We start from the raw sequence: 12,278 nt of genomic DNA on the forward strand, positions 1-12,278 counted from the left end.
TAAGTGACTTAAAAATACCAGATAAAAGCAAAGCAATAAAAGTTTGACCTGGGCAATACGCATTTGGTATCAATCCAATACCAATTCGATCAATATCGCAAATACCAGTATCGACATTTTTTTTAAACTAAAAATCTCAATTGTTTTTAATCACTATTAATGTTTTTTTTATTTTGTAAATTTCACTTTTATAATTGATAAACATAAAAACAAAATTAGGGCAATGATTTATTTAAATAAAAACTTCTTAAAATTCAATAAAAAGTGAAGAAGTTAAAGCAAAAAAATCAGCAAACTAAAAGAAACAAGTAACTACAAACATAAAACAAAATGTTTAACGAAAAAAAATAGAAAAATAAAAAAATTGTGGCTTCTTAGCCTTTAAATACAAAAATAAAACTGTTAAGAGTAACTTGTAAAGAAAAAAAAAACTCAAAATTTGTTCTAAAACAAAAAAGTGGAAACAACAATATCTAATCAGTATCGATCTGATCCCAAATATCAACTTGAGATTGATACTATTGATATTTTCAATCTCCCCATCACTAATAAAAATCGTTTTTTAAAGAAATCTTTCTTAATTAACTTTTCTTTAAAACTCCTACTAGAGGCTGTCCAGTTCAACTACTACGTGGCTTTATGCAAGTTAATGTTTCCATACACTTGGAAGAACCTAACTTCCCCTTCTTATTGGTTTAGTCAACAAACTACTTTAGCTTCCAATTCATCATAAAAAAGTTGTAATTTGTCAAAAATATTCTGCCTTGAGGTAATATTTATTTGTTTATCATTTACTCTTAGTTCTGACAAACTGCAAACGCCAAAACGGCGTCTGAATAAGCTGTTAAAGGGAATTTTGTTTGGGTGACCACTTCAGATTATCAATAAAGTTATTTGAAAAGCTTCCAATCAGGACACGCACGCGCCCTTCTCATAGCTAGCATAACAACGCCCTTGCTAACAGTGACCCAGTTTAGCCACGGCGCGTCAGCTGAGCGCAGGGATCAGATGTCGGTTGTGAAATGTTCTACAAACTAGTCTGAGAAACGTGGATGAATGAAGAGTTGACCTGTAAGTTTGAAGACGCCATTTTTCTCCAAAAAATGTTGAGCTAAGTTGGCAAAAACAATTTATTAAGCTAGTAAAAATGTATCTTAGAAGTTTGTAACTTACTTTAACTTTTAAACTTGATCGTAAATGTCTATTACTTATATTTAATAGACCAAATGTTTAGCTAAAATAAAGTTTTGGAGTGCTGTTTATTAATTTCAGACATATTAAAGTAGCTAATTCTCCTAAAAATGTTAATTTTAAGATATGAAACAAGAGATGGAGGAAGATGTTGAGGACCAGCGGCTTCTCCTTTATGCTAAAGAGGGGAATTCTGCTCTGATTCAGAAGCTACTTCAGGCTAGAATGAATCAAAGTAGCTCTCTCAATATTAACTTCAGATGTAAGTATTGTTGTTATCATTTATTATTGGACTGGTCTATGTTTCTGATGGTTTATGCTCTTGTAGCTCAGTCTAAAAGCACTCCAGGATGGACAGCTCTGCACCTGGCCTCCAGCTTTGGCTACAGAGAAGTTGTGGAGGAGTTACTTCAGGTGTGCTTCTTTAAAGAGGAATTTCTAAGTGAAGATATGAGATGAATGGGGGGAAAAATGACTGAATTTTGCAGGCAGGAGCTGATGTGAATTTGCAGGAAAGTTTGGGAGACACACCTTTACACAAGGCAGCCCAATCTGGAAGAAAGGTATCAGTCCATCCTTTTATAGCAATGTTTATTATTTTAAATCATGAATTTTATTTATCTGAAATGTTTTCCTTTTGTATCAGGAGATTGTTTTGTTGCTCCTGCGATACGATGCCTGTGCCAACATAATTAACGGAACAGGGCAAATTCCTAAAGATGTCACAGATGATGATGAAATCCACACAATGCTGGAAGGTATGACATCAGTGTAGAGAAGTTTTTATTTATTTATTTATTTTAAATTCAGAATCTAATTAAAGAGGCTCAGCTGTCTTTTCTCTCAAGTATGTTTTTTTTTCTATTCTTTTCTTTTTTTAATTCCTTCAGCTGCAGAAAGACGAGAGATGAAACGACGAGAGCAGAAGCTTCTGGAAGCTGCCAGAGAAGGAGATCTCCTCACTCTAGCTAAATTGGTTCGTAGCTTTACTTTTTTACCACTTAGAATGATTATTTTAGAATTTTTCGTAGGGTCTTTGATGGGTTGCTTATTATTTTACTTGAGTGCATATTAAAAAAAACGTCTAAGCCTGAAAGTTTGACTTTTTTTTACGGATAACCTTTAATATTTTTTTCAAAGACTCATTTATTTATTTATTTTTTTAATGTTTTTTTACAGGGCTGGTAATCGATTAAAATAAATTAATTAATTGCAAATCTGGAAAAAATTAATCGTGATTAATCACTATTATTTATTTATTTATAGTTAGAGTATTTGCCAGCCACTTATTATCTGCAAATAATCATAATATGAAATTAGTCACAAAATTGTAAATTTAGAACATTTATTTTTAACCCATTGGAACCGTGGGTCTAAAACTCAGTTTTTTTTTTTTTAATTTACCTCTGTATTTTCAATTTGAAAGACTATCTTCTTGCTTATTTGGTATCATTTTCATCAGCACAACCACACTTATGTAACACTACCTTTATTTTGTCATTTTTACATGTTGTATTCACACATTAGACATAAAATCATGCGAAAACAGAAAATTTTGTCTGGAACAATGTGATTAATTTTGTTGTGGAAACCCAAAAATGTTTAACAAACTATTTTTACAACATAGAATTAAAGTTTTGGGTGTAATTTTATAAAGACAACAAGAATAAAATTTGTCAACAAACATATTGTTGAATGAAAATATCAAAAATCTAGGCTAAAGTCACACTAGGCATCTCAAAAAATGAGTATTTCTCTCCTAAGAGCACAGTTGTATATTTGACATTCTTCCTGGATTTCTGTTTATCCTTATTTTCCAGCTTTTTCCTTTTTTTTCCTCATAAACTTTCTTTATTGTGTTTGTGAAAAATAATAAAACCTTTTTTTGGGGGAGAAGTTTGATCCAGCTGGATTTCAGGTCAGCTGATCACGAGTGGGGGCGTGTCTGTCTTCTCTGAACTGCTCGCTATCTTCGGCGTCGGGGAGACTTATGCAGAGAACCGCGGAGTTTCCTCAATTTTTAAACAGCCAAAATAAAATAATGGTCGGTTTCCTCTTTGGATTTCTCAAAGCAGACAGCTCAGTTTAGCCCCTCCCCCTTTCCTTCATATTCATTAAAATAGAAGATTGGTTTTGTCCAAAAACTGCAAATAAATACCATATTATCTCAATCATAGGATGTAAAGAAAAAAGTTAATTTTAAACAGAGTTTTATTACGCTGATCTCACAACTGCACGGCAGGACGCCTGAGTGCGATTAGTAAATACTAATGAATTAATTACGTTTCATTAATCGCGCTCGTTGACTCGTCAACATTCACAGCCCCCATTTTACTCACAATGGAAGATGTTTTATAAAGAAAATTAAGCTGTAAACTTCATTTCTGAGTATTTTTTGTTCAAATTGTTGTGAATCAGCAGCAGACAAAAAAAAAATCAGTTTGAAAAAGTTTGTAGATGTGACGTAGGACTTACTACGGCAAGCCACATGCTCCCTGCTCCTCTCCATTCTGAAGTATCCACTTGTAGACGACTAGATCCATGTACGTCTTCGTTTACGTCGTCTGAGCTTGTGTCTTGTTCATAATTGTGCAGCTGGAACGCTCCAATGGTCCATTTTTGTTTCACCGGTAATGCTAGATATGGTTTGTGAGGGGCTGTAGGTGTATGGAAGTGTAATTGCAAAATGCATTTCAAAATGAAAGGTCAAATTGCATATTGGATTGTAAATTGTAAAATGGATTGTCATTTGAATTATGACATCAAAACCCATAACAATTTACAATGCAATTGATTTTGTTTTTATTCAATATTTTATTTTAAAAATTCCAATATTTGAATTGTAAATTTTTATATTGAATTGTACATTTGCAAAATGTATTTTCATTTTAAAAGCCTAATTTAAATATTGAATTGTCAATTAAATAATGCATAATACTTTAAATTATGAGCTAAAAAAGCTTCCATAGTAAGTGTGTAAAAATAGGGATGATGGGAAATAAGGGCAGGCTTACTCCGTGCCAACAGTCCCACAACTCAGAGTCAAATTCAAAATATACTACTGCCGCTCTGCAGAAGCTATGTCCTAGAAAAGGGACACAGGTTTTTTATTTTTAGCAAAAACTGCATAAACCTAATTAAAAAAAAATACTTGGAACGCTTCAGAGTGTGGCTTTAAGTCGACATTAAATTATATATTTTTTCAAATTCAAGATGACACGATAAAAGGGAATTAATCTAAGTCTCCTCTGAACTTCTCTATGCAGCTCAGTGACAAAGAAGCTCCAGACATCCACTGCAGGGATTCAGTGGGAAACACGCCTTTACACTGTGCAGCCTACAGGGGGCAGAAGCAGTGCATTGTAAAGCTCCTCAAGTGTGGAGCCAGCCCAAATGTCACAAACGGCAACGGTAACTCTGTATAGTGTTCTCATCATGCAGTCCCTTTGTAGTTCCCTATCATTTATTTAAAGGTGATTTTGCAGGTCAGACAGCACTGGACCTGGTTTGCACTGATGAATTAAAACACATTGTGGCAGCGTACCAAGACAAGGTGAGACCAAACCGGTTTTAGTCAACCGTTGACTTCCAAACTGATTTCTTTCTCCAAAAATTTTGTACATTTTTTATGTCACAATGTCTTCTTAGCTTTTTTTTAGTCTTTTAAGTTCTTGTGCAGTTTCTTTTGGTCAAAATATTTCCTAAAATCATTTTTTGTGAAATAGAATTTTCTAGTTTGATTGAAAGTAAATCTTAAACATTTGTTTTCTAGTCGGTACATTACATCAAACATGTTTTTTTGAGTGTTTTTATGTTATTTCATCTTCACAGTATGTGAGAAGTGCAACACAGAAGTTTGAGGGTCTGCTCTGGAAGGTAAAGAAACAACTCCTGCACTGATCTCTGTAGAACTTAGACAATCATTTTTCAGTCTATAGTCTACATGTATAGACAGCCCACACTGTCCCTAATGTCACAAAAATGGGGCTTGTTAGGGCGGTAACACCGTATTAAAATGCACCACATTATTGTACCTTTGACCGTCTAGTCTAATCTAGAGCAGCTATGGTTTTAGCAGGAGTTTATGCTAGCAGTACACATGTGGAGCACCTGACCAAAGTGTTGATTAAAGATAAGCGCATGAAATTTGAATAAAAAGGAGGAGGAAAATGAATACATCAACCAGCACTGTAAAAAAAACTATGATCTTATAATATTAACAGACTGAACATTAATATTGTGCCTCAATAATAATAAATTATCTGATATAAATCGAGAAATTGATTCAAATACAACATTGTGTATTTTTATTTCCACTGTTGCTCTTAAGGCTATTTAATATACTGTGAATTTTTGTTCTTAATAACACTGTTGTCACCTTAAAGCGTATGTTATTATTACAAAGAGACATTAGTATTAATTGATCATTTTATTTACTGTTGCAAAGAATGTTAAATGAACATATTGTGTTTTTATTTGTTCTAAAATAAAGTTTTCTTTTACATATTTTATTTTTCTTCTTCCTCCTTATTTTCACACAGAAAAGCATTGATAAGAATACTGGATCAATAAGATAAGTTGTAAAATCTTAGCGACACCATGTAGCCATAACAGACTGACCCAATGTAACATCAACCTTGAGGCACTAAAAGGTTTTCAATAAATAGAACCAGTTTGAAAATTATAGAATATAATAACAGTTTTATTTTAATCCAAAATGCGTTGATGACATTTGTAAATAAATGTGACCTTTTCTAACTTAACCTGTTAACCTCTCCAGAGTTCATATTTTCTTGGATGGCGATCGTACTGGGTGGTCATTGAAAATGGAACCATTTCCTGGTTCAAGAAACGGTGGGATTGAGTTTCTGTTGATTTCTAATGAAGACTATAAAAATATGCTACACATTTTACTTTACATTTCTTGGCAAAACACCATGAAATCTCTAATTTTGAAGAGCGAAAGTGGGGCCTTTTTTCACATTTGTTGTTTCACTGCTGTGATTGTTCATTTTGTTTGCTTGTTCTATTAGATCAGACGCACAGACTGGCGTCAGAAAGCAGGGCTGTAAGCCGCTCTCTCAGTCCTACTGCATGGTGAGTGGCTGAGGTTAAAAGCCTGTTGTCACCCGTTAAAAGTGCACATTGACGGCCAGTCAAAACACGCTCCAGCCCTCGACACGATGGTGTTTGTCTCCGAGTGCCGCAGACACTTTCTGTGTCTGCTGCTTCCAGGTCAAACCGTGGGATCACTGCTTCTTCATGCTCAGATGCTTTGATGACACCGTTCATCATTTCAGGGTCCCCTCCAAGATCGACTCTTTGGCTATAAGAAAAGTAAGATAAAATATGGTTAAAAAAAAGAAGAATTTTCAATTTTTTTTTCTCAAAATATCCTGTCATGAAACATTTTTCTACTTAGAGGTGGTTGGATGCTTTAGAAGAACATGCGTCTTACAGCACTCGTCACTCTGGACATGAACTCCTTGTTTATGATGCAGTTGATGATGGTGATGTGGAAACGGGAAACCTGGCCCAAGCTGTTCAGGTAATTTGAAAACTTGTTTAGAAAGAAATGAGAACATTTCTTTTTTATTTTGTACTTATTTAAATCAGAGTGGACTGTAGAGTTGGTACGTTCTGAAGGTTCTGCATCTACATTCGTACTGAAATCAGAATCAAAATACCTTTGTTGTCATTCTCCACATGTACAATAAGACCAAAATCATCACCATGTCAGTGCAAAGACTATATAAACACAATTTAAAGGTTACATGCAATAATACAGTAATTTAGTAATGTTGCAGATAAAAGAATAAATGTATTTATCGTCATTTTATTCAAACAAGATTAGAGCCATTCCAATATTGGTGCATAACATTAAAGCAGAACCAGAAGAAAAAAATGAACAAAAATGTATTTAAATACCATCAGCTCAGTGGCCCTGTGGTAGAGCGTCCGCCTTGAGACTGGAAGGTTGTGAGTTCAAATCCATGACGCAGTCATACCAACGATTCCCTGCTTGACACTCAGCATTAAAGGACTGAGGGTTTTAAACTACCAAATGGTTCCTAAGTGCACCTGTGTCTGCAGCTCACCACTCCCTCAGGGGATGGGTCAAATGCAGAGAACAGATTTCTCGTAAATGGGACTTTTAACTCTAATCAAATATACATATATGTATATGTAGATGTACATAAATTGATGCATATACAGCACAAACACACCAGCAACAAATATAAAAATACTTGGCTCTAAATGTATTTATTTTAAATGCAAACAAAATGTCATTATTTCTTAGCTTGACAAACTCTTGTTATATTTCTTATAAACTGTATTTTCCGCACTATAAGGCACACTTAAAAGCCTAAACTCTTTTTAAAAAACGTCCGTGTGCCCAAGTTCCAAAATCTGTCAAATATTCTTGTGGAACTTTGGGAAATCCCTTTTTCCAGTAGATGTAGACGCCTGTAAAGTTGACCACATATTAAGTTACTGCAGAAACCCACCGTAGTGCATCAAACACACAAAGATCTTCCTGCATCTCAGAGTACAAGCTTACCTTGGCTGCGCAATTACGCACGAGCGCAGTCCTGAAAACACGGATGGATGATTTGTCTGACATCGTTCCTTTGTTCATTCAGGAAATGATCATGTTATTAAGTCGTGCTGAAATAGAGTTTTCCTCTCGCGTGGCGCATCTGATTTTAAGCACTCAAAGTCTGCTCTCCCAACATGCTTAGCTGTGGACCCGATAAAGCCAAACTTTACGTACGTATTTTTCCAGTACAGTTCCCACATTATTCGCTGGGTTTAGGGACTGGAGACCTCCGCCAATTCACTGAACCTCCAAATACAGAGACTCGTTCCCATCCTTCTGCTAATAAGCTGAGGAACAAAGTATGTTTGCTGCACAAGTCACTTAGATTCAGTGTTATATCAAAGTCTGCACTCCCCACATGTACAACTGCGTACAGAGATCCAACCAAACTTTACTTACGTTTGTCTAATGTGTTCGCTGCATGCGAGTGCCGGTTCCATCTCGTCATTGTCTGCATGATTATCATCAATGACTGCTCGAGTCACTCAGATTTAGCTCTGCTGAATTTTGATTCGATTTCACTCTACAAGGCCTTAAAAAAAAGGTTCCTAGAGCACGTGTCTTTGATCGTTTGAGCGACTGATGACAGATGCCGCACAGACTTTTACCGAGTGAGTTATGCCACCATATGTAAAGTGGTTGTTGACACCTGCGCTAAAGATCTGCTGTAGCTGTAGTCTGAGCTTTCACTAAAGCTGCTGAACAACCGCGTAGCAATGAGACCGACTGAACGATGAGAGGGAGACTAATGAAAAAGACTAATGATTTAGCTCATCCATGACCTCTGATAACGATCATTAAATCGATACATTTTCTCCACCTCACCATCAAACACGGCTAACAAGGCCAGTTAACTACAGAGTCTTTACCGGCACTTTATGCTGAAACCTTAGTTTTGCTTTTGCTATATTATCTTGTATTATAAACATTCTACAAAGATTTTTTTTAGAATTATTGCTTTTTCTTAAATAGAAATGAAAAGAATAATTGTTAAAAGTGTGTTCCTATAATAACCGTTTTCCACCAGCATCTTCTCTTATGTTCACATACAACCTTCACAGGTCTGTTCCTAAAGTTTCAACTGTAGAATCGTGTTTTATTTTTGTGCCGTCTATAATTTCTAAACTGCCCAACTGTTCTGGCTCTGCTTTTTATTATAATTTTCACAATTTAAAAAATCTTTAAACAGCCTTTTTTTCCACCTCTGGACCTTCACTAAACCAATGCTTTCTGTTAGTGTTTTAGCATTTCCCTGCAGAAAGCTTTTCTTGGATGAGATCATGATGTCCCAGCACTTTTTTAATTGACTTTGCATGAAATCTCTCCAGTCATTAAAGCTGCTTCTGTGCTGGTTAGCTCCTTAGAGGAGTCGGAGAACCTAAAAATGTCCTTCAGATCTGATATTTTTGTTATTTCTTTACTAATCTGTTGTTTTTTAGTGTCCCTTTCTTATCTTTTTTTTGTCACATAGCTACATTGCAAACAATCACACCTCTATTTTCTTGTCTGCTACTCACAGATTTTTGCTCTGCCCACTTAAATATATCTTGTCATTTCTGGGGCGAAACGACCCTTTCCAGCCTTTTTCGGCTTCAACTTTAAGAATAATGGGCCAACAGAAATATCTCATTTAAAAACAGCTCTATGAGAAGTTTTTAGAGGTCAAAAATCACTTTTTGCCCTCATTTAAGTTTGTTGTAAAAGCAGATTTCAATAACACCAGCTGTCCAGCCACCTCCACACACTTTCACTGGTTGCAAACTGCTCCCCTGCTCGAGAGCCTCTCTTGTCCTCGCCGTTGCAGGCGGCGAAGGCCGCCCAGCAGAAACTGGAAAGTGAAGTGTCAATATTTGGCTCTATGGTGAAGAATGAAGAAAATTCCGGTGAGTATCTGATATATTTTGAGTTTCCAGATTTGTCTTTTAAAATTGTTTGATATACCAAATGAATACTTTTATGCACTATTCCTAGGAAGTGTTGTTTTAGAGTTGCTCTTTTAAACTTGATATTAAATGTTTATTTTTTGTTCAAGTTTCAACTATTTACGCCTTAGAGAATTTATTGCAAAGAAGATCATTCTTATGTACACATTTTGATATAATAATATATTTTCTTTGTCTGTTTTAACACATTTAAGAAAAAATAAATTTTTACTCATCAGTGAGCATATCACTTGTATTTTTATTGTTTTTTATACGGTTGGACAAAAAAAGTATTTAGTTGTCCACCAATTGTGCAAATTCTCCCACCTAAAAACATGAGAGAGGCCTGTAATTTTCATTAACAAATTTGTTTACAAATTATGATGGAAAATAAGTATTTGGTCACCTACAAACAAGCAAGATTTCTGACTCTCAGACTCTCTGACTCTCAGACCTGTAACTTCTTCTGTCCTCCACTCGTTACCTGTATGAATGTCACCAGTTTGAACTTGTTATCTCTATAAAACACACCTGTCCACGACCTCAAACATTCACACTCTAAACTCCACTAAGACTAAAGATCTGTCTAAGGACACCAGAAACAAAATAGTTAACCTGCACCAGAGTGGGAAGACTGAATCTGCAATAGGTGAGCAGCTTGGTGTGAAGAAATCAATTATTAAGACATGGAAGACATACAAGACCATTGATAGTCTCCCTCCATCAGGGGCGGCCTACAAGATCTTACCCCTTGGGGTCAAAATGATCACAAGAACGGGGATCAAAAATCCCAGAACCCCACGGGGGGGACCTAGTGAATGACCTGCAGCGAGCCCGGACCAAAGTAACACAGACTACCATCAGTGAAACACTACAAACCTTACAGTGCCAGTCGTGTCCTCCTAAAGCCAGTGCATGTGCAGACCCGTCTAAAGTTTGCTACAGAGCATTTGGAGGATTGGGAGAATGTCCTATGGTGAGATAAAACCAAAATAGAACTTTTTGGTAAAAACTGTTTGGAGGAGAAAGAATGCTGAGTTGCATCCTAAGAACACCAGACCTACTGTAAAGCATGGGGGTGGAAGCATCATGCGTTGGGGACGTTTTTCAGCAAAGGGACCAGGACGACTGATCCGTGTAAAGGAAAGAATGAATGAGGCCATGTATGGTCAGATTTAGAGTGAAAACCTCCTTCCATCAGCACATTGAAGATGAATCATGATTGGGTCTTTCAGCATGATCCCAAACACACGGCCCGGGTAACGAAGGAGTGGCTTCATACGAAGCATTTCAAAGACCTAATCAGTCTCCAGATCTCAACCCCATAGAAAATCTTTGGAGGGAGGTGAAAGTCCATGTTGCCTGGCAACAGCCCTAAAACATCACTGCTCTAGAGGAGATCTGCATGGAGGAATGGACCAAAATACCAGCTACAGTTTGTGAAACCTTACTTCATTACCAACAATGGGTAAATAATAAAGTATTGAGTTGAACTTTTATGATTGACCAAATACTTAATTTTCTACCATAATTTACAAATACATTTAGAAAATTTGATATTTCTGGATTTTTATTTTCTCACTTTGGCTCTTATACCTATGATAAAAATCACAGACCTCTGTCATTCTTTTATGTGGGAGAACCTGCACAATTGGTAGCTGACTAAATACTTCTTTGCCTCACTGTAGGTGTTTAAATTAACTCAACTTCAATGATCTTTATAAAATCTTCAGGTTCCCCTTGAAAAGGAAATCTAATCTCTGAGATTTCTTGATAAAAAATAAAGGTTAAACAAAGGAAATTAGTCAAATTAGCAGATTTTCAGGGTATATCTACATAGCTGAATTAGTTTTTAAGAGGTTTTCTTATCTCTGCTCAAAAATTATTTGTATAATTAATTCTATTATACTTCGAAAAAGTAACTTTTTAATACCTAAGTATTAATTATCAACAATTATTAGTTTATTCAACCAGTTATTCAAAATTTGGTGTAGTGTTTGCATGTTCACAAGTGAATTGATTGGTTATCTGGAATAAAAGAATCTTTAGATGGGTTTCTTTGCATATATTTGTAGAACATATTTTCATTTTACTGTAATCCAGAGGTTTGTTGTAAAGTATTGGTACATTTTCCATGTGTTTTTTATGCTTTTCAGTGCAAATATTTGAGCAAATTCTAACAAAAGGCTGCAAATTATTGAATTTGCATGAAGTGAAATGTCATCTTTTCATGTTTGCTAGTCATTCGGCGATAGGTTCCATTTCCACACGTTGCGTGAGTTTGATGGTAACGGGCATGTTTGTTTTTGAAGCTTTGGCTGCGCCTCTCCTCCTGAAAGCCAAAGAGACCTGTGAACTCACCAGTCAAACTTGTGCCGCTCTTCATCTCTGCCTTGAATTACTGTCAAAACAGGAGGAGGTAAGAGAAACACCTTTTGTTTACTAATGATTTAATAACATGGAAACGAATGTCCTCCATCTTTGTAGTTTTTGTGCTGTAAAAATGCAAAATCCTCTTCAGATTTATTTAGAAAACGTGTTCATCTCGATCTCATTGATTCCTT

At 35.6% G+C, this 12,278-nt stretch overlaps 1 protein-coding gene across 1 annotated transcript in view; it reads left to right on the forward strand.

Moving 5' to 3' along the window:
- Nucleotides 1–907: 907 nt before the first annotated feature.
- Nucleotides 908–12,278, forward strand: part of LOC112147451 (oxysterol-binding protein-related protein 1) — a 31,444-nt gene continuing 20,073 nt past the window's right edge. Inside the window, exons 1-15 of the mRNA XM_024273858.2 lie at nt 908–1,071; nt 1,316–1,453; nt 1,520–1,605; nt 1,680–1,754; nt 1,838–1,949; nt 2,082–2,167; nt 4,458–4,602; nt 4,677–4,744; nt 5,023–5,067; nt 5,972–6,045; nt 6,225–6,288; nt 6,427–6,528; nt 6,614–6,739; nt 9,597–9,675; nt 12,027–12,133. Of these exons, the coding sequence (XP_024129626.1) occupies nt 1,053–1,071; nt 1,316–1,453; nt 1,520–1,605; nt 1,680–1,754; nt 1,838–1,949; nt 2,082–2,167; nt 4,458–4,602; nt 4,677–4,744; nt 5,023–5,067; nt 5,972–6,045; nt 6,225–6,288; nt 6,427–6,528; nt 6,614–6,739; nt 9,597–9,675; nt 12,027–12,133 (1,326 nt within the window). The 5' untranslated portion in view covers nt 908–1,052. The remainder of the gene's footprint in view (nt 1,072–1,315; nt 1,454–1,519; nt 1,606–1,679; nt 1,755–1,837; nt 1,950–2,081; nt 2,168–4,457; nt 4,603–4,676; nt 4,745–5,022; nt 5,068–5,971; nt 6,046–6,224; nt 6,289–6,426; nt 6,529–6,613; nt 6,740–9,596; nt 9,676–12,026; nt 12,134–12,278) is intronic.

Source organism: Oryzias melastigma, linkage group LG17 (genome assembly GCF_002922805.2).
Source record: "Oryzias melastigma strain HK-1 linkage group LG17, ASM292280v2, whole genome shotgun sequence".
Classification (NCBI taxonomy): domain Eukaryota; kingdom Metazoa; phylum Chordata; class Actinopteri; order Beloniformes; family Adrianichthyidae; genus Oryzias; species Oryzias melastigma.